General features: G+C 39.7%; 2 protein-coding genes across 3 annotated transcripts in view; one reads left to right on the forward strand and one right to left on the reverse strand.

Annotated features, from left to right (window-relative positions):
- LOC132821345 (tripartite motif-containing protein 42-like) overlaps positions 1 to 6676 on the forward strand; it is a 37103-nt gene extending 30427 nt beyond the window's left edge. Inside the window, exon 6 of the mRNA XM_060833928.1 lies at positions 6553 to 6676. Within this exon, the coding sequence (XP_060689911.1) occupies positions 6553 to 6573 (21 nt within the window). The 3' untranslated portion in view covers positions 6574 to 6676. The remainder of the gene's footprint in view (positions 1 to 6552) is intronic.
- A 3840-nt stretch (positions 6677 to 10516) lies between these two features.
- pik3cb (phosphatidylinositol-4,5-bisphosphate 3-kinase, catalytic subunit beta) overlaps positions 10517 to 21216 on the reverse strand; it is a 187530-nt gene continuing 176830 nt past the window's right edge. For both annotated transcript variants that reach the window (XM_060834867.1, XM_060834868.1), the window contains exons 22-23: positions 19692 to 19824; positions 10517 to 14639 (exon numbers count right to left, since the gene is read on the reverse strand). In XM_060834867.1, coding sequence (XP_060690850.1) covers positions 14502 to 14639; positions 19692 to 19824 — 271 coding nt within the window. In that variant the 3' untranslated portion in view covers positions 10517 to 14501. The remainder of the gene's footprint in view (positions 14640 to 19691; positions 19825 to 21216) is intronic.

Below are 21216 nucleotides of genomic sequence, written 5' to 3' on the forward strand. Positions count from 1 at the left end.
CATTTTCACTTCTGTTTTCCTCTGTCAGTGAAGTTTTCTCATCCTTTGCTCTTCTGCTTTCAGGTGTTTGTTTATTTTCTTTTCTGCTTGTCCACATAGTTGTGTGATGGTTACTTGGGGTGAGGAATTTGCTCACTGTCATTGGCTAGCTTCTGTGTGACAGCATTTCTATGTTGATCTGTTGTGATGATCTTTGACCAGAAGCAATGCACTAAGGGAAAAAACAAGTGTAATTTCTTTGAAAGGACTATGAACTATTAACTGTTTTTAGGGAAAAAAAATAAAAGTTTGCATCAATTCTAACAGAACATAGAACATAGAACATTACAGCGCAGTACAGGCCCTTTGGCCATCAATGTTGCACCGCCCTGTCATACTAATCTGAAGTCCATCCAACCTATACTATTCCATGTATGTCCATTTGCCTGTCCAATGACAACTTAAATGCACTTAAACTTGGCGAATCTACTACCGATGCAGGCAAAGCATTCCATACCCTTACTACTCTCTGAGTAAAGACACTACCACTGACATCTGTCTTATACCTATCTCCCCTCACTTTAAAGTTGTGTCCCCTCGTGTTTGCCGTCCCCATACTTGGAAAAAGGCTCTCCCTATCCACCCTATCTAACCCTCTGATTATCTTGTATGTCTTTATTAAGTCACCTCTCAACCTCCTTCTTTCTAACGAGAACAGCCTCAAGGCCCTCAGCCTTTCCTCATAAGACATTTCTTCCATACCAGGCAACATCCTAGTAAATCTCCTGTACACCCTTTCCAAAGCTTCCACATCCTTATAATGCGGGGACCAGAACTGTACGCAATACTCCAAGTGTGGCCGTACCAGAGCTTTGTACGTCAGCAGCATAACCTCCTGGTTCCAGAACTCAATCCCTCTATTAATAAAGGCCAAAACACTGTATGCCTTCTTAACAACCTGTCAATCTGGGTGGCAACTTTCAGGGATCTATGTACATGGACACCGCGATCTCTCTGCTCATCTGCACTCCCAAGAATCCTACCATTAGCCCAGTACTTTGCATTCTGATTACTCCGGCCAAAGTGTATCACCTCACACTTGCCCACATTAAACTTCATTTGCTACCTCTCATCTCAGCTCTGCATCCTATCTATGTCTCTCTGCAACCTACTATGTCCTTCGTCACTATCCACAACTCCACCAACCTTAGTGTCATCGGCAAATTTACTAACCCACCCTTCTAAGCCCTCATCCAGGTCATTTATAAAAATGACGAACAGCAGTGGACCCAATACCGACCGTTGCAGTATGCCGCTAGTAACTGGACACCAAGATGAACATGTTCCATCAACTACAACCCTCTGTTTTTCTTTCAGCAAGCCAATTACTGATCCAAACTGCTATGTCTCCCACAATCCCATTCCTCCACATTTTGTATAACAGCCTACTGTGGGGAACCTTATCGAACGCCTTGCTGAAATCCATAAACACCACATCAACCGGTTTACTCTCATCTACCCGTTTGATCACTTTGTCAAAAAACTCAATAAGATTCGTTAGGCATGACCTACCCTTCACAAAACTGTGCTGACTGTCCCTGATCAGATTATTCTTTTCTAGATGGTTATAAATCCTATCTCTTATAACCTTTTTCAACACTTTACCAACAACTGAAGTGAGACTCACTGGTCTGTAACTACCAGGGTTATCTCTACTACCCTTTTTGAACAAGGGAACACATTTGCTATCCTCCAGTCCTCAGGCATTATTCCTGTAGACAATGATGATTTAAAGATCAATGCTAAAGGCTCAGCAATTTCTTCTCTTGCTTCCCAGAGGATCCTAGGATAGATTCCATTTGGCCCAGGGGACTTGTCTATTTTCACACTCTGCAGTATTTCTAATACCTCTTCTTTGTGAAATTCAATCCCTTCTAGTCTTGATGTAAGTATCTCTGGATCTTCCTCGCCAACGTTTTCATTTTCTATAGTGAACACTGTCTAAGTGGATCAATTATAATTTGCCTGGATAATATGTAATACTGGACCATGTGAATGTGGAAGCAGTGTTAAAAGGAAAAAAAGTTAAGAAAACTGTGTAGCTAGAATATACAAAAAAGCTTCAACCACAAAGCTCGCCAAATGCCAAGAGTAAAGGTGTTCAGGACAGTATGGACAGTATCGATTGTACTTAAAAAAAAATGAGGGGGCAAAGAGGGGCCACAAAATATCTTTGGCGGATATGATAAAGGAGAACCCCAACACATTTTGTAAGTATATAGAGAGTAAGAGGATTACCAGGGAAACGGGTATGGTGTATTAGAAACCAAAGGGAAAATCTGTGTGGACCCAGAAGATTTGGGTGAGGTCTTAAATTAATATTTCTCATCCATATTCAAAGAGGAGATATTGTAGCTCAGGATTTCATTTGAAATGATGAGGTTCTAAAACATGTTAAGATTAATAAGGAGGAGCTATTAAATGTTCTAGTGAGCATGCAGAAGCATAAATCCCCAGGACCTCATGCATGTAGGCTGCTATGGGATTTCTAACTTCCTGTGGGATATAATTAATATTTTGCTGGCCACAGCCAAATACCTCGTGACTGAAAGATAGCTAATTTGGCTTCTTTGCTCAAGAAGGACAGGCAGGGATAGGCCAGGTAATTACAGAGCAGTTAGTCTGACATTAGTGGTGGGGAAATTATTGGGGAAAAAAATTCTGAAGGACAGAATTAATCAGTACTTAGAAAGGCAGGGATTGATTAGGGATGGTTAGCAGGGATTTGTTAGATGGTTTCCTGTCTGACTAAATTAGTTGAGCTTTTTGAAAAGGTGACAAAATATATCAATGAGGGTAGTTCAGTTGTTGTGGTTTAAATAGATTTCAGTAAAACCTTTGACAAGGTCCCACATGGAAGCTAGTTAAGGTAAGAGCCAATGGGATCCAAGGTAAATTGACAAACTGGATCAAAAATTGTTGGGAAAAAGGGATGGTTCTTTTGGTAATTAGAAGCCTGTGACCAGAGGGATATTTGCTGTTTATCACATACATACCTGAATGGGAACAGAGAAGGTATAATTAGTAAGTTTGCAGATTAAATGAAAATTGGTGATGGTGTTGATAGTGAGGAGGACTGTCTCAGGCTACAGGGTGAAAGTGAGGACAGCGGATGCTGGAGATTAGAGTCGAGGGTGTGGTGCTGGAAAAGCACAGCAGGTCAGGCAGCATCTGAGGAGCAGGAGAATTGATGCCTGGGGTAAAAGAGGGGCTTCCTGATGAACGGCTTTCCTGATAAGTGCGAAGTGATGCATTTTTAATGGACTAATAAGGGAAGGATGTACACAATGAATAGCAGCTCCCCGGCAAATACTGAGGAACAAAGGGAGCTTGGTGTACAAGTGCATAGATCCCTGAGGGTGTCAGGACAGGTAGATAGGTTGGTGAAGAAGCCATACGGGATGCTGATCTTCATTAGCCAGGACTTGAAATATAGGAGCAAGGAGGTCTTCTTACGGCCTGTTAACACATTGGTTAGGTCACAGATGGAATGCTGTCATTCTGGTCACCACACTATAAAAGTATAGATGACACCAAAATTGGTAGTATAGTGAAGAACATTAGCTAAGAGGATCTTGATAAACATGGCCGAGGGATGGCAGATTGAATCTAATTTGGATAAAAGCTAGGTGTTGTTTTTTGGTAAAATAAACCAGGGCAGAACTTGCACAGTTATTGGTAGGGCCCTGGAGACTGTTGTCAAGCAAAGAAACCTAGTGATCTCAGTGGACGTTTTTCCTGCTGAGCAGAAAATAAGACAGAAGCTGTTGGAGATATTATCCAAGCCAGCCTTTTAAGACCAGGAACCTGAAAAGCTGGGTGGAGAACTTTTCCCAGAAGTAATCAAACCATGAACCAGTGTGTTTTGGTTGGTTCACTGAAAAGGAACTTTGGAAACTTATACCATCAAGACTGTCATAACCAAAGAGACAAGAGATTGGTAGAACTGTGCCTTTAAGGTAATAATTGTACCTATGAAACTCGAAAGTGAAAGCTATTGTCAGACAGGGCCCTTCATGTGCCCTACATGTGGAGCCATAGTGACATATTTCTGGAGGGAGTAGTGAAAATGTTTGCAATTATGTAAGATGTGTTATTGTATAGACTATTCAATATGAAATTTAAAAAATTAAGTATTATTTGCCAGTTAATTCACATTTAATTTGTGTTGGTTCTGATTTGTATTAAAGTAAAAGTGGTTACTTAGATCTGCATTTTTCCTACGTGAATCATAACACTATATAAATTTAACAAACTATGAAAAGGAAATCACATCTAGAAGTGTAATAGGTGGCTGTGATGGAACAAATGTGCTGAAAATTTTGTCAAACATTAAGATTGACAAGTCGCCAGGCCCAGACCCGACTTTGTCCTCAGCTGCTTTGGGAAATGAGAAATGCAATTGCTTCGCCACTTGCGAAAATCTTTGCATCCTGGCTCTCCACTGGAGTCATACCTGAGGACTGGAGAGAGGCAAATATAATTCCTCTCTTCAAGAAAGGAAATAGGGAAATCCCCGGCAATTACAGACCAGTAAGTCTCACGTCTGTCGTCTGCAAGGTGTTAGAAAGGATTCTGACGGACAGGATTTATGACCATTTGGAAGAGCATGGCTTGATTAAATGCAATCAACACGGCTTTCTGAGGGGCAGGTCATGCCTCACAAACCTTATCGAGTTCTTTGAGGATGTGACTAGAAAAGTTGATTAGGGTCGAACTGTGGATGTGGTGTATATGGACTTCAGCAAGGCATTTGATAAGTTTCCCCATGGTAGGCTCATTCAGAAGGTCAGGAGGAATGGGATACAGGGGAACGTAGCTGTCTGGATACAGAATTGGCTGGCCAACAGAAGACAGCGAGTGTTAGTAGAAGGAAAATATTCTGCCTGGGAGTCTGTGGTGAGTGGTGTTCCATAGGGAGCTGTCCTTGGGCCTCTACTGTTTGTAATTTTTATTAATGACTTGGATGAGGGGATTGAAGGATGGGTCAGCAGGTTTGCAGACAACACAAAGGTTGGAGGTGTCGTTGACAGCATAGAGGGCTGTTTTAGGCTGCAACAGGACATTGACAGGATGCAGAGATGGGCTGAGAGGTGGCAGATGGAGTTCAACCTGGATAAATGCGAGGTGATGCATTTTGGAAGGTCGAATTTGAAAGCTGAGTACAGGATTAAGGATAGGATTCTTGGCAGTGTGGAGGAACAGAGAGATCTTGATGTGGAGGTACATAGATCACTTAAAATGGCCACCCAAGTGGACAGGGTTGTGAAGAAAGCATATGATGTTTTGGCTTTCATTAACGGGGATTAAGTCATGAGATCTTGTTGCAGCTCTATAAAATTTTTGTTAGACCGCACTTGGAATACTGCATCCAGTTCTGGTCGCCTTATTATAGGAAAGATGTGGATGCTTTGGAGAGGGTTCAGAGGAGGTTTACCAGGATGCTACTTAGACTGGAGGGCTTATCTTATGAAGAGAGGTTGACTGAGCTCGGACTTTTTTCATTGGAGAAAAGGAGGAGGAGAGGGGACCTAATTGAGGTATACAAGATAATGAGAGGCATAGATAGAGTCGATAGCCAGAGACTATTTCCCAGGGCACAAATGACTAACACGAGGGGTCATAGTTTAAGCTGGTTGGAGGAAAGTGTAGAGGGGATGTCAGAGGTGGGTTCTTTACACAGAGAGTTGTGAGAGCATGGAATGCGTTGCCAGCAACAGTTGTGAAAGCAAGGTCATTGGGGACATATAAGAGACTGCTGGACATGCGTATGGTCACTGAAATTTGAGGGCTCATACATGAGAATCAATGGTCGGCACAACATCGTGGGCTGAAGGGCCTGTTCTGTGCTGTACTGTTCTATGTTCTAAATGTGACAATGACATTTCCTGTGTGCAAAGAAATAACCAACTGGTTTGTACTTTTCCAGCCGGTAGATAGGTTGTCAATGTGGCTTGAGAAGCCATCAGAAAAGGAGACTTTGCCAGTGTTATGAAGGCCTATTGTCACATGGGGAGACTGCTTGAAAAACCCTTGTCAGCTTTCCAGTAGGTTTCTAGGTGAGGGCCCTCCCAAGATGGGTGCTATGTGGCTCAAACCGCTTTTTAAAAAAGGTGCACCTTCCTTCGCCGCCATTGATACAGTCACCCTGCTACCCTTGAGACTCTGTCTTCAGTTGGATGGTAATAGCCTGTTAATTAACATTAGCTGGCAAAATACCAACCCAGAATTCCAACTCCTGGCAAAGCTGGACCAGATTCTACTTTTGCTTCTGGCAGTGGGTCAGCATCAAGGCTGACCAAAATCAGCCCCACGTTTTTGGATGATGGTTAGCTATTGCATTCTCAGCGTTTGTATGTACAAATATTTGAAATTTTGCTGAACCTTTTATACAGTCTTTCTTCTGCATATGTATTTATTGGAGAGAATGTCTTGTAAAAGTAGAACTTTGCACACAACCTGCAGATGTTTATGAAAAAAATTATCAATGTTGATATCTTCTGAATTTGACAGGTTTCTACTAAAAAGAGTTAAGTTGGAAGAGGACCGGTCCATACTTTAATGAAGCAACTAAGGAAGATAAACTGGGTAATCAAACATACCCTTCAAAACTATATGAATGCCGATCAGATGGAACCGGATGATAAATGATGTTTGAAAGTACTTTCATGTGGCTTTGGTTCATATATTGTAGCCTTTACAGTTAACAATTTGTATTGGTCACATGCATGAAATGTACCTTGAAAGATCTGAATCAAGCTGTTTGATGCATTGAAAGATTACATTAACCTAAGCTCATTCATGTTCAGGTGGAAACTTTGGCACAATGATGGCAGTCCTGCATTTGAATTGGAAGGTTGTGAGTTCAAGTCTCATGCCAGAAATAAAAACATAAACTAGACTGATACTTCAGAAGTGCCATCAATGGTTGACCTGTCACACAAAGTCCACCCCCTCAGCTGAATTTAAATATCCAATGGCCCTCTTTGTTCCAAGAGTCGGAGAGTTTGCTCTCACATACAGGTTGATACTTATCTCTCAAACAACAGCCACTGAAAGGAAAATTACTGTTGATATTGCACTTCCGTATACATCACCTTGGTGTGTTCGAATGAACTATGTTTTTTTAAAAATCCATTCATTAGCCTTGCTGCCTAAGACAACATTTAGTGCCTGCCCCTAGTTGCCCTTGAAAAGGTGGTGGTGACCCATTGCCTTAAACTGCTGCAGTCCATGTGCACAGGTAGACCCACAATGCCATTAGGGAGTTCCAGGATTTTGAAGGAATGGCAATATTTTTCCATGTTGGTTTGATGAGTGGCTTGGAGGGGTACCTGCAGGTGGTTGTGATCATCTACATTGCTTCATTGGGTGTAAAACACTTTGGTATATACTGAAATTATATAAGGTGCTACATAAATGCAAGTTCCTTCTACTTAATTTTACTTATAGTATTAAACAGAAATTAAATTTAATTCTAATTGTTGTTCATCAACCATCCATTTTGCTCATTTGAGGTGATAAGGTGGAGATCTAGTTTGCCAAAATTATGCAATAAAAATTTTAAAACAATTTAAAAGCACAATTTGAAACAATTTCTGTATTTCAGTTACAGTTTCAAATTGCATATCTTCTCATTTGGGACCTCTGTTGTAATAAGTAACAACAAAAAATAAAGGAGAAGGTATGACTCACTGTATTGCTTCATTCTTAGGCTGCATTAAAATTTTAATAACATCTTCTCAAATAAATTTTAACTTTTTAATTTGTTTAAAGAATCTCCTCTATTTACTGCAAATATAAGAAATTTTGGTCAATAATTAAAATTTGTTAGTGTTGGAACTTGTGTTGTTTAACAGCATATAAGCTATTAAAATATCTTTGTACACTTTAAGAAAACCAGATGAACAAGTTATATGCTTATCTTTCATGCTACTCAATGTTTGAGTTGCTTTCGATCTGTGACTGCCTTAGTAATGGCCCTTAACTGTTTTTTCTTGAAAAAAAATCATTCATGGGATGTGGACTTTCATCAGTAGATGAACACCCCCTTGAAGATGGGGTGAGTTACCACCTGGGACCACTGCATCCATTGAATATAGATATACTGAATATTGTTAGCGAGGGTTTTCTGGGATGTTGACCCAGCGATACTGAAGAAACAGTGATATATTTTTCGAGGTCAGAATGGAGAGTGACTTGCAGATGATGGTGTTCTCATGTATCTGCTGCCCTTGACCTTCTAGTGGTCATGTTTGTGGGTTTAGAAGGTATTGATGAAAGAGACCTGGTGAATCCTTGCAGTGCATCTTGGAGATGGTACACACTGCTGTCACTGATCATAGGTGGGATTGGTTGTGGTGCTAATCGAGTGGGCCGCTTTGTCCTCGGTCATTGAACTTTTGAGTTTGTCCGAATTTGCATTTATCCAAGCAAGTGGGAAGTATTCCCTCACACTCCTGACTTGTTCCATCGAGGTAGTGGATAGGCTTCGCAGAGCCAGATGAGTTACTCTTTGCAGAATTCCTGGCCTCTGATTTGTTTTTGTGGCCACTATATTTATGTGGCTTGTCCAATTAAATTTCTAGTCAATGGTCAGACACAGCATGTTGAAAATTTGAATGTCAAAAGTTTGATTCCCACTTATTGGATTTTATCATTGCCACACATGGCACAAACATTACTTGCCATTTGTCAACCCAAAATCCTAGATATTTTTCAGGACTACTGCATTTGATGTGGGGCTACTGCAGTATCTGAGGAGTCATGAACAGTGATAAATATTGTGTGGTTTATTATCCTTCTGGTTTGTGGATGACCATTGCATCCTGTACAGCCATTGCTTTTTTTTTCCTCCTGGCATCATTGCTCCTTGATACAACTGGTAAGCAAGGCCTGGATTTGTAAGCGTTGTTCCAATTTCTGACATCGCATTTCGCTGGTGGAGGAAAACGTCTGAGGCATGACTCACTGAGAAGGGCCTTTGAAAATGCTGAGTTCATACTGAGTTCAGACGCTGAGGCCTCAGTTATAATGAAGAAAGGGCTTTAGCCTTTGTGTGTTGAACTGACAAACTGTAAGAGTATTTAAATTCCCAGTACTTTAAAAAAACAAAACTGCTCAGGTCAGTGAGAATTTAAACAAATCTACTCTAGCAATGACCAAACCAGTGTTGAATTTAACATGCATTATGATTGTCACTTTTATTCATGATTGTCTGTTTTCCATAAGCTCATACTTCTATTGGGAGTTTGCAGTTTGACAGCTCAAGCAGATTATTAAAGATTAGCCATCTGATGTGGGCTTAAAAGTACAAGTCTGACATTTTTTAAACAATGGGCTTCCTTAAATTGTTGCGTTCTTAATTAGAATAAAGGTTCTAATAGATATTTAGACTTTTATATTACTTCAGCATGGGGCTGCTGAGGTCCTCCTATGGTAGATACTGGATTCGTTGGTCTGGAAGGTGGTGGTGGTTTAGTTCTCAGTAAGTTGACTTGCAAGCTACTTGCTAGAAGGCTGGGGGTCTGGATGGCTTGGAGGGATTTTTTTTAACTTTATGAGATATGGATGGCACTGGAGAGGTCAGCATTTGTTGTCCAGCCTTAACTGGCATTAAACTGAATGGCTTGCTCAGCCATTTCAGAGGGCAGTTGCTGCAGACCTGAAGTTGCATGTAGTCAGACCAGGTAAGCATGGCAGATTCCTTTCTGGCTGGGGGATGTTTAAATGACAATTCATGGTAGTTTCAAGTTAACCATTACTGGCCTTAATTTTAAATCTACATTTCAGTAGCAGTCAGTGAGATTTGAACCCATGACCCCAGATTATTTGTCTGGGTTTTGAGAGAACTAGTCCAGTGACAACATTACATCACCACCTCCACTATCAGTGAGAGTAGTGGGACATGAAAAGTGGTGCAGACAAAGATTCTCATTGAGGTTATGGGGCCGTTGCAGGTAAGTGGCAGGGGAAGGGGTGACATTTGGGATAGTTTGGTATGGGTGTCAAAGAGTAGGTGGGATGATGAGGGCTAGAGGCCTTAGCGACTCTCTTTACTTTCCTTGGGTCTCAATATTTACAAGGACTCAGCAGCTACTGTGTCTGTCTCTAACCTACTTTCAGGACTAGAAGGCAAACTCCACCCTACACGTGTCACCTTCTCCTCAGCAGAACCCACCATCTGGTGGTGGACAATGATTGTCTGCCTGATTATCTTCCCCACTGCTTACATTCCAAGTTTTTACCTATGAGTGTACACCTAGGGTTTTCAATAGAAACCATTACCCTTGTTATTAATAAATGCAGGCATCAGCCCTGACTCTGTTTTGAATCAACATCTCTTCAAAGTGATAAAGAGTTTATAATGTTTTTTTCTTTCTCCTCTGTGACATTACCTTGAAATTGAGATACAGCACACCAAAAATTAACTAGATGCAAACTTTTTCCAACACAGAAGAAAAATTTCGTGACAAAGTTTCATAAAAAAATTTATTTAAAAACAAAATATACATTTAACAGCCATTTAAATGAAAGTCCTTGCAAATTTTCTTCTGGAATGACATGATTTAATATAAACAGGATAAAATTCTGAAACATTTAACAAGTACATTCAAAATCTATGGCAAATCTTTGAAGGCACAGTTTCCTGCATGCCACTTATTTATCATACAGTTTACTTATTTATTACAAGGACACAATTAAATAAATCCACAGTCTGCATAATATTTGGTGGATTATTATAGGAGTGTTGCCCAAGCCCTTATGGAGAAAATTTGTTTTTAAACCCTATAATAATTCTGTACAAATCTACACAACTCAGTAGTAGCAACAAGCATTTCTGATTATTATAAACAATGTACAAAAGGCAGAACAGTAGCATTGATAATGGAGCATTAGAATGCCGACAGTGAGGTTACTGGCTCAAATCCCAAAACCAACCTCAACTGGCATTCAACCATAGCTTGTGCTGATGACAAGCTTTGATAATTCTCTACTAATTACAAGGTGGACCACAGCACCCCACAAGCGTGGGAAAAGCCTGACACAGACGAACAATCTGCTATGCCATTTCTAAGTCTTATGCTCATATTAAGCAGCATTGACAGCAACCAGGGAGTAGTCCGCAGCTTAATATCCCACATTTCTAACAGGGAGAATGGATGAGGGTTGAGAAGCACATGGAAAGATAAAATCCACATTGAAAATGCATTTAAACAAAATAAATAATTTACACAGCATAGATCTAGCATACAAAGGTAAATCTCAATTAATGGAACATTTGAACACAGTCCTTTTCTACTACCTCTCTATCTTCACAACCACTAGCCAAAGTTAGCAATATACCCTACTGACTTTTCAGAATGCTTTTTTAAAATCAGCTGTATTCCACTAGATTTGAAAATTTATTGCGGCTTTTCCCAGGCCAGTATAATGTTTGCCTATATATAGTATTTTGGATGGATTGGAAACAGGCATATATTTCATAATATACATACAAAAAAAGTAAACCATCCTTATAATTTGGTTTCCTTACTGAAGAAATAATTTTCCCAAATAAATAATCAGTTGAGAGCTTCAAGAAATTCCAGTATTACTCAGAATATCTGACAAACATCGAACCTGAACAGTTAAAGGTAAGCTGTAATAGTTTCAGGACTGTAGTTGGCATATGTTCATGTCAATCTCAAGCATATAAAAGAGGTATCTTTGCTGAGACCAGTGCTGTCACCATCCTCTCAGTCGAGGCCAGAGACATTAACTATCTGCTAAAGTGCACTAAAATATTAATATCTATGCATTTAGGTTAAACTGTGCAAATCAAAATCACTTCAATTCACTGTTAGGTTAAAAATAAACTTGTCCATCTTATCAGTTTTTTTTTCATATTAAGCACAATGATAAATAGTAGATTTCTTAACTGGAGATTTCTGTAGCGAAGAACTCCAATAATAATCCAAAATTGATACACTGTGCTTGTGAACATTTATTTACCATATAACATTCCACACAGTTAAATCCTGATAACACCACATACCCAATGCTTGTAAGGAAGCTATCTTATTCAAAATTACCCTTTAATAAATTTTCAGCTTAAAAATTGAAAGCAAAGGTTGCATGAACTTGTAATACCGATATTGTTAAAACCATGAGAGCCCTTCACCTGAAAAATTGAGGATGGTTCCCCCACTAATGTTTTAATGCCTGCAGCGGTGGCTATGTTGTTACAAAAATCTTTGTATTGCACAAATTACAAGTGTTTGCCTGCAATAGCACCAGGGAAGAGAAAATGCAGTACCATTCCATTAAGCATCAAAACTGCAGTGCTCACTATTACTTTGTTATATATCTTCTCCCTCCATTGAGCATGGTAGATAAAGGCAAATTAAAGCAGCATTAAAATAGCTGAGTCAAAAGAAAAGTGGCAACACCCTGAATAAACAACAGTAGCTGAGGGTCAGAAAAAATAACACATTCAGATTAAACCAACCACTTCTTTGTGGTTAGCTTCAGTGGGCACTTCGGGTGCAGTGTGCTTTGGGTGTATCTAAATGGAATGACAGAAGGCCTCCACCACAGTAGAAACAGTAGTTTTCTAGTACAATTTCACATCAGAATCACTACAGGACAATCTGGCGTTTACAATTCAAAAATCAAGTGAAAAAATTGTTCCATATTGTTTGTTAAACAATTTACATTTTGTAAATACCAACACATTCTCTATTCATTTAAACTGTGGTATACGTCCAATTTGGGTAGAAGTAGTTCATTCCTCAAAACATTAGTTAGCAAACTTGATAACACTGATAAAAATGAATCCCATTGCAAAATATCAGATAAGCACATCTGTACTCATGACACATCTGACCACCTGGACAATATCAACTACATCCAAGGTCCATGTTTACATTATGATTACACATGTAATCAGAGTAATTGGTTTCCCTACAAGTAGCCTCTCTGTTGCCTTTTGTTGAACTGATACTGTTAATACAAGTTTACACAAGATAGGGCAGCTTGCGTGATTGGCACCCCATCCATCATTTTCACTCTCTTTACCACCAACATAAAGTGGCAGCAGTGTGTACAATTCATGTAACACACTTATGTTAACTCATCAAGCTGCCTTTTGACAGTTCCTTCCAAACATGTGAACTGTATTCTTTGGAAGGACAAGATGCATGAAAGCGCCACTACGTGTAAGATTCCTCCCCCACCCCCACCAGACCAAGCCACTCACTATCCTGACTTGAAAGTCTATCACCATTTCATTGGTGTTGCTAAGTTAAAATCCTGGAACTCCCTCGCCAGTGCCATTGTTTGTCTACTTACAATAAATGGACCAGCAGAAGTTCTCCAGCACAAATCAGGATGGGCAATAACTGCTGGCCCAGCCAGTAATGAGTACATTCCAGAATGGAATGTAAAAGCTGATTTCAATTTATCCTAATCATTAAAGTGACAGGGAACCTTAATCATTCCTGGGTAACAGGCTGCAAAATGTAGCTAAAGCCCTTTGAATTAATTCCAATGGTGCAAAATTGAAGCTATTTTTTTAAACCATCTCTACAACATCATCTGAAACACACCAAAAAGCATGACTGAAATCACTCAAAAACTAAAGTTGACTTGACGTGTTAAGTTCAGAAATCCATCACTGCTAAGCATTTACCTTATTCAGAGCTAAGATCTCAATGATTGGAGAACAAAATGGCAATTCTAGGCTTATTTACCAGTTATTCATAAATCATCCATACAATGACAAGGAATCAGGAGAAGTAGTGTCATGGGTAAGTGTGCCCAGATATAAAATACCAGTTTATTTTCCTTCTAGACCAAGTATATCACGTTGACCTATTGTTCAAGATTTTCAGTGAAAACAGAATCATTCTCCTCGGTTATAAAACAACACCTGCAACAATATGGCACTGACCAAACTGTATGCAAGCAGACTGATACGGAGATGGGTGTTTTACCATGGGATACACTGGTGTTAGCCAAAATCCAGAATTATACAAGTGCTTATTTCAAAACAAAATGTATCACCAATTCCTGTTCACTAGATCCTACTATGATCTTTCGATCCAGACCAACTGATTTAAAATACAAATCTTCCACTTAAAATGAATCTAACAAACATATGAATATAAACACCCAATATCAATCACACTATTATATTGATAGTGTTCAATATTTGGTATCAGTCAGCCTCAACTTCTGAAAAAAGTGTTGATTTATTCTACGAGTACCATGCCATTAAAAATCTCAAGGTGAAGCAACCAGTCGCTAGCAGCATGCGAAGTCAGCAAGATCCAGCAAATATATACATATTTCATAACGCACTGGAAGTTGGAAGGCATGGAGTGCAAGAACTGCAGCATTCTCCTGCAATATGGTCCAGAAGCAAGCTGCCTCCTCAATTAAACACCCTGTATTCATTTCAGTGCACTGCTGAAAATGCACTAGGACCATTTGTCTTTGGCCACAATGTGAGCCATCCAGTTCACTTTTGTTGTCCAGCTTTCACGAAGGGCCTCATCAAACTTCTGTCGAAACTGCTTCAATGCTTCGTCATCACTTTTACCTAAAGCCAGAGAGTCCTGGAGCCAAAAAGGAGGAAATTTAGAAAAACAGGGTTGCAATCTAACAAAGACGTATGACATTGGAAATCACACAATTAAAAGTCCAATTGGCACCCAACTTTGGCTTCCTGAAACTGTCTATTTTAAAGCAGAGAAATTGATGATATCACTTTCTCTTAAGTATTCTTCAGTCATATTGGGCTAGATGCTTTTCTCCCCATTTTGTTTCTCTTTTATTTGTGGTTGAGATTGAAGCTGCATTAGAGTTCTGGAGAGTCAAGCCACCATCAGTAGTGTGTCAGTGCGCTATTTGACTATAATTGCAGATAAGGTCATTCTATTTCTTTAGCTTTGCATATTCAGTGTTAGGTGTTGGAGGATGCAACAACTTGGATTGAGTGTTAGTGGTTTAGCTACAAGAGTCCCAATAGGATTGAGCGTCCAGGCCATTTGTCACTGCTGGGGTACAAACAAACATAGAAAATCGGACAAGACCATTCTGCCCCTCTACATTGCCCCATCATTCAATAAGGTCATACTTGATGTTTTTCTGATTCAAATTCCACATTCCCATCTACTCCGATAACTGTTGATTTCTCTGTTTATCAAGAATCTAACCCCCTTTGTCTTTAAAATACGTAATGACCTGGCCTCCGCCACCATCTGAGGCAGAGATTTCCAAAGTCACACAACCCTCAGGAGGGAAAAAAAATCTTCTGTCCGTCCGAAATAGTGATACCTTTTATTTTGGAAAAACATTCTGGATTCATACACAAGAGGAAATGTTCTTTTCACATCCACAATTCAGGATGTGAGGAGTTTGCACATTCTCCCCATGTCTGTGTGGGTTTCCTCTGGATGCTCTGGTTTCTTCCCACAGTCCAAAAATGTGCAGGTTAGGTGAACTGGCCATGCTAAATTGTTAAGTGAAGGGGTTAATGTAGGGGAATGGGTCTGGGTGGGTTGCTCTTCGGAGGGTCGGTGTGAACTTGTTGGGCTGAAGGGCCTGTTTCCACACTAAGTAATCTAATTTTAAAAATCTAATAAAAATCTCTTGCATTATAACTCACCCACTGCTCTTCTAAATTCCAATGGAAACAAGTCTGCCCTGTCCAATCTATCTTCATTAGACATCCCCTCATTCTAAGAATCAATTTAGTAAACTCTTCTGAACCATTCCCAAAGTAGAGCAAAACTGTGCATAGTTTTGAGAGGTCTTCATCAATGCCCTACATATCAAAAATAACATTTGCCCAAATCGTCTTGTAATTAAGGATAGCATCCCATTAATCTTCCTGATCGCATGCTGTACTAGCATACTACCTTCTTGTGACTCATAACAGAACATCCAAATTCCTCTGCACCTTTGAATTCTGCAATCATTCTCCATTTAAATAAATCTTGTTTTTGCATTCTTTCAGGCAAAGCGAACAACTTCACATTTTCCTATAATGTAGTCCATCTACCAGGCCAGCCTTTTGCCTGCTCACTCAACCCTTCTATGTCCCTCTGCAACCTCCTTATGTCATCTCCACAACATCCTTTCCTCCCTACGTTGGAAACATCTGTGAATTTAGCTGCCATGCCTTTGCACCCTCATCGAAGACATTGATGGAAATTCTATAAAGATGAAACCCTAGCAAACACCAAATGGCTCTGCTTGTCACATCTTACCAATCAGATAAAAACCCATTTAAGTTTGGTTTTCTGTCAGCCAGCCCCAGCTTTTATCTAAGCCAGAATGGACTTTTATTTCCTACAATGACTTTTTTTAAAACGTGGAGTCTTAGCAAATGCCTCACTGGAATCCAAGTACAGGGCATGTAGACTCCTCTTTATGCATAACCCTTGTTACACCTTCAAAGAACTCCAATAAAGTGACTGTACACATTTCCCTTTAACAAAACCATGCTGTTTCTTCTCAATTACCTTGAGTGCGTGTGTTTTTTTTTTAAGTACAAATCTATGGTCTCTAACTATTGATTCTAATGCTTTCCTAGTGACAGATGGCAAGCTAACCAGACTAGATTCCTGCCTCCAGTCCTTCTTGACTACAGTGGCCATATTTGCTATTTTCCAGATTGTTGGAATATTTTCTGAAATGAGAGAATTTTGGAAAATTATCAAGGCATTGAGTACCTCAACAGAAATCTTTTAAGACCTTAGATTAAGTTCACTTGATGACAGACTCATCAGGCCACAGCTCCACTCTTTGTACGACTCTTTCCTGATTGTAATTTCACAGAACCCCCTGAGGCTATTAAAATGTTTTTTCTGCATCTTCTATAGTAAAGACAAAGCAAAATATTTGTTTCATCTGCTATTTCCTTCACATTCTCACCTCACCAGAGGACCAACACTCATTTTATACTTACTGTCTCCCTTTTTAAATAATCAAGCTAAGCATTTTTATATTTCTAGCTAGCTTCCTCTCTAATTTTTTTCAACTCAATTTATCTTGCAGTTAATCTCTGCTGTTCTTTGTATTCTGATCAATCAACTGACCTACCACTCATCTTCCTACAATGATGTATTTTTTAATAAGTTTGATGCTTTTCCAACTTTAAAATTTCCTGTGGATGGTGGTTTTATTTAAAATATGAACATACTTAAAATATCTGCCACTCCATCTCTGCTAACCAATCCCCTACCTTGTATTCCATGCTTTTGGATACTGAAGCCACTTATGTTTTTGTATCAGGGGTCCCTGCATTTGAACTAAACATGGGTTCCTGAGCCCACCCATATCATCATGGCCAGTGCAACCTTCTTTGCTTGCTATCCTTCTGGTTCATCAAGCTGCAGGCCCAGTAAGAGGTCGACAGATCTGAATAGTAGGCAGGCCCAGTCGGAGAGGAAGCCTTAACATCAGAGTTATCTAGTGACTCTGGACAACTCAACAACTACAACAGGCCTGTATTCAGCCAGACCATTGGGCTGGAGGGGAAGTTATTTGACAGGATTACTTCTAGCTGTAGTCTTCCATCCTACTGTGACATGCAGCCTCTGGTTCCCATGGTCTCCTGCTAAGGCGGCAATGAACTGTCAGGCTCTGTGGTTGGCAGGGACGGCGGATTTCAGTGGTGGAAAACTACCAGCACTGTCACAAAACACCCTGTCAGTAGATGCTAATTTTCTTAAATGACTGCCTTTCATGGAGCATGCAACTAAACCAGTTCTCCCCCTGCCCACGGACATTTTCCCAGAGGCAGGAATGCATTGGATAGCCATCCTGACTGATTCCTCTCTTACTTATTGCCCTACCCCCTCACCCCTCCCAACCCTGCCGTAACTGCCTCAAAAACCATTTCCATAGAGTCAGAAAAATTCAACTCATTGTGTGTCCACAGATGGGTCAGTTTATTTGTGTGAACTGTTTGGAATGATAGAATATCACAAACACTTAGTGTCCACATTATGAACGGACCCAGGGTAATTGAAAAAAAAATAAAAATTATGGAATGATAATACCTCAAAGCAGCCATTTGAGCATTAATTCCCTTCTCTCGTTTGTTATGAAATTTTCTTCAGAAACAAAACATGTGAAGAAGTTGAAAGAAAATTTGACTGTGAACAAGTATTTAATACAAAAGTACTCAACATATTTAGCCAACTTTGATGACATTAAGTAACTCGAATGTTTGCATGCTTCAATTAAAGCAAAATAAACTTTTTTTGAATCACCCATTATTAAATATCTGTCATATCACAGAAGCAGCAGGAATAATCTTTTTATATGAGACCAGTGGTACCAGGGGACAGACAGGTGGTATTTGCAGGCCTTCACATAGTCAGGGTCAGATGTACAGCACTGAAACCAGACTCTTCGGGCGAATTCTGGTCTGCATGGATGACTTGGACCGAAGGAACTGTTTCCATTCTGTATCACATAATACATTCAGTCTCAGCCGACCATCCCAAAAGACATTTAGATGTCCTCACATTAGAAAAATGAAAACAATCACAAACACACCACAATCTTTCAGATGTTGTTAAATCCTGATCTTAAGTTAGGCAACTTTTAGAATAATGCATTCAATTCTAGTCTCCCTACTATAGGAAAGATGTTGTGAAGGGTTCAAAAAAGATTTAAAAGGATGTTGCACTATGGGGAAAGGCTGACTAGACTGGGGCTATTTTCCTGGGAGCATCAGAGGATGAGGGGCGACTTTATAGAGGTTTATAAAATCAGTAGGGGCATGGATAGGGTGGGAGGGGAATCCAGAGCTAGACGGCATAGGTTTAAGGTGAGAGGGGAAAGATTTAAAAGGGACCTAAGGCACAACTTTTTCATGCAGAGGGTAGTGTGTGTATGGAATGAGCTGCCAGAAGAAGTGGTGGAGGCTAGTACAATTACAACATTTAAAAGGCATCTAGATGGGTAAATGAATAGGAAGGGTTCAGAGGGATATGGGCCAAATACTGGTAAATGGGATTAGATTAATTTAGGATATCTGATTGAAATGGATGAGTTGCCTGTGTCCGTGCTGTATATCTCTTAGGACTCGAAATGCAAGTAGGCAGTTTAGAGTGTCATTGGCATGTACTCCAGAATTAGTAATTTAATTTTTCAATTGATCAGATAGTGTTGATCAGAAGGTGGGAAGGACTGCAAAAAAAATTTGCTGGATCATTTTACTACTGTTGGTCAAAGTAAAGAGAAAGGTGTCGTCTTAATCCAATATTTGGAAGCGCAGAGAAATGAGTTTGGATTGTTGCAAAGATGTGATCCAATTTCTTTTCCTCATTGCTTGTGTTTAGTTTTTGTTTCCTGTGTTATTCCACGGGATAAGCAATAATCAAAATTCACTGTGAACAAAGACGTACAGGTCTGTGTTTTAAAGCTCACTGACAGGTTCCCAACATTTAACAAACTGGTTCAAAAGGCCTCACTTTATGAAAGGTTTCTTTGTTTCATTCTCCACAAATGCTGTCAGATGTGTTCAATCTATCCAGCATTCATGCTTCTATCTCAAATTGCTAGGCCTCAGTATTTTGCTTTAGCATCACTTTAAAATGCATTTCTGAAATAATTCCAATGGAATACAGACAGGTATAAAAAAGTTTTACCTTAAGGTATTGGATGTCTTTGATGGAGCTTAGCTCAGGTAGACCTGCTGTCAACATTAGTGCAAACAGAGTAATAAACAGGTTTCCATTCTTGCGCAGAATCAGGTAAGCTTCTTCACAATATTGACGGAACCTTCCAAAAATAGATAACAGTACAAAATGCACAACTTCTGGATGTGAAAAGGAGATAAAAATTCAGCTATGATATACATTTTGTTACAAACTCTGGGTGGTTAATTCACCAGTCTGCCAAGTAGAAAGGGGAATTAACGTTCTAAATCACTAACAAGGTGCTTGGCTGGCAATGGTAGTGTTAAAAGGAGAAAGACTTCAATTTAAGATGAATTCTGCATTTCATTTCAAAATGCTGAAGATAAATATTGGTACTTAAAAGAATCAGTGGCTACAAAGTGCAAATCACTCACAAAATTTATTTATTTGAGAGTCTGGATTTTGTACTTCTGGCGTTTGTGTTTGATCGGTGTCTATGAAAGAATATAATGATTAACTGGTAGGTATTTCAGGAGCCTTGGTGATTTATTCAGAAGTGTAATGAGTGAGAGGGATCAACAGGGTTTTGGTTTCAGTGGATGTGCTTTTATGAGTAACAGAGTAATAGTTGTACATTAACTTTCAGACAGAAGAGTTCAGACTTCTTTTGGTTTTGGGGCATTTCAAGAAAGACTTCAAGAAAGGTTTCAAATGTCACACCCCGTTTAAAAGGAAGAGGGACAGAAGATGGCAAAATGTAGGCAGGTTAGCCTGACCTTGGGTGTTAGTAAGATTTTACAGTCCATTATTGAGCATAGATTGTGGAGTACTTGGAAGTGCGTGGTGAAAGAGGGCTGAGTCAGCACAACTTGGTCAAAGAGAGGTCATGCCTAATAAATCTGCTAGAATTCTTTGAGGTGTCAGTGAGCAAGTTAGACAAAGGAAAGCCAGTGGATGTGACCTATTTGGATTTTCAGAAGGCCTTTCTGCTGCTCAATATGATAAGAGCCCACGGTCTTAGGGGCAAAGTAACACCATGGGTAGAGGATTGGCTGACTGGCAGCAGGCAGAGAGTGGTGATAAAGGGGTCTTTCTCAGGATGGCAGCTGGTGACTCATGGAGGTCTGCAGATGTCAGGTGTTGGGACCACATCTATTCCTCATTCAAAGTGCTGGTATTGCACAACCAACTGATGAAGGAACAGTGCTCTGAAAGCTAGTTCTTACAAAATAAACCTTTTGGACTATAACTTGATGTTGTGTGATTTTTAACTTTGTACAACTATTCCTGTTATGTATATAGATGATGGAGTTGAGGCCATTGTTGCTAAGTTTACAAAGATAGGTAGGGAGATAGTTACTGTTGAGGAAACAGGGAGGCTACAGAAGGACATGAACAGGCTAGGAGAGTGGGCAAAGAATTGGCAGATGGAATACAATGTGAAAATGTGAGAAGTTATATACTTTGGTAGGAAGAATAGAAGTTTGGACTACTTTGTAATAAGGAAAGGCTTTGAAAATCTGAAACACAGAGG

Source organism: Hemiscyllium ocellatum, chromosome 13 (genome assembly GCF_020745735.1).
Source record: "Hemiscyllium ocellatum isolate sHemOce1 chromosome 13, sHemOce1.pat.X.cur, whole genome shotgun sequence".
Classification (NCBI taxonomy): domain Eukaryota; kingdom Metazoa; phylum Chordata; class Chondrichthyes; order Orectolobiformes; family Hemiscylliidae; genus Hemiscyllium; species Hemiscyllium ocellatum.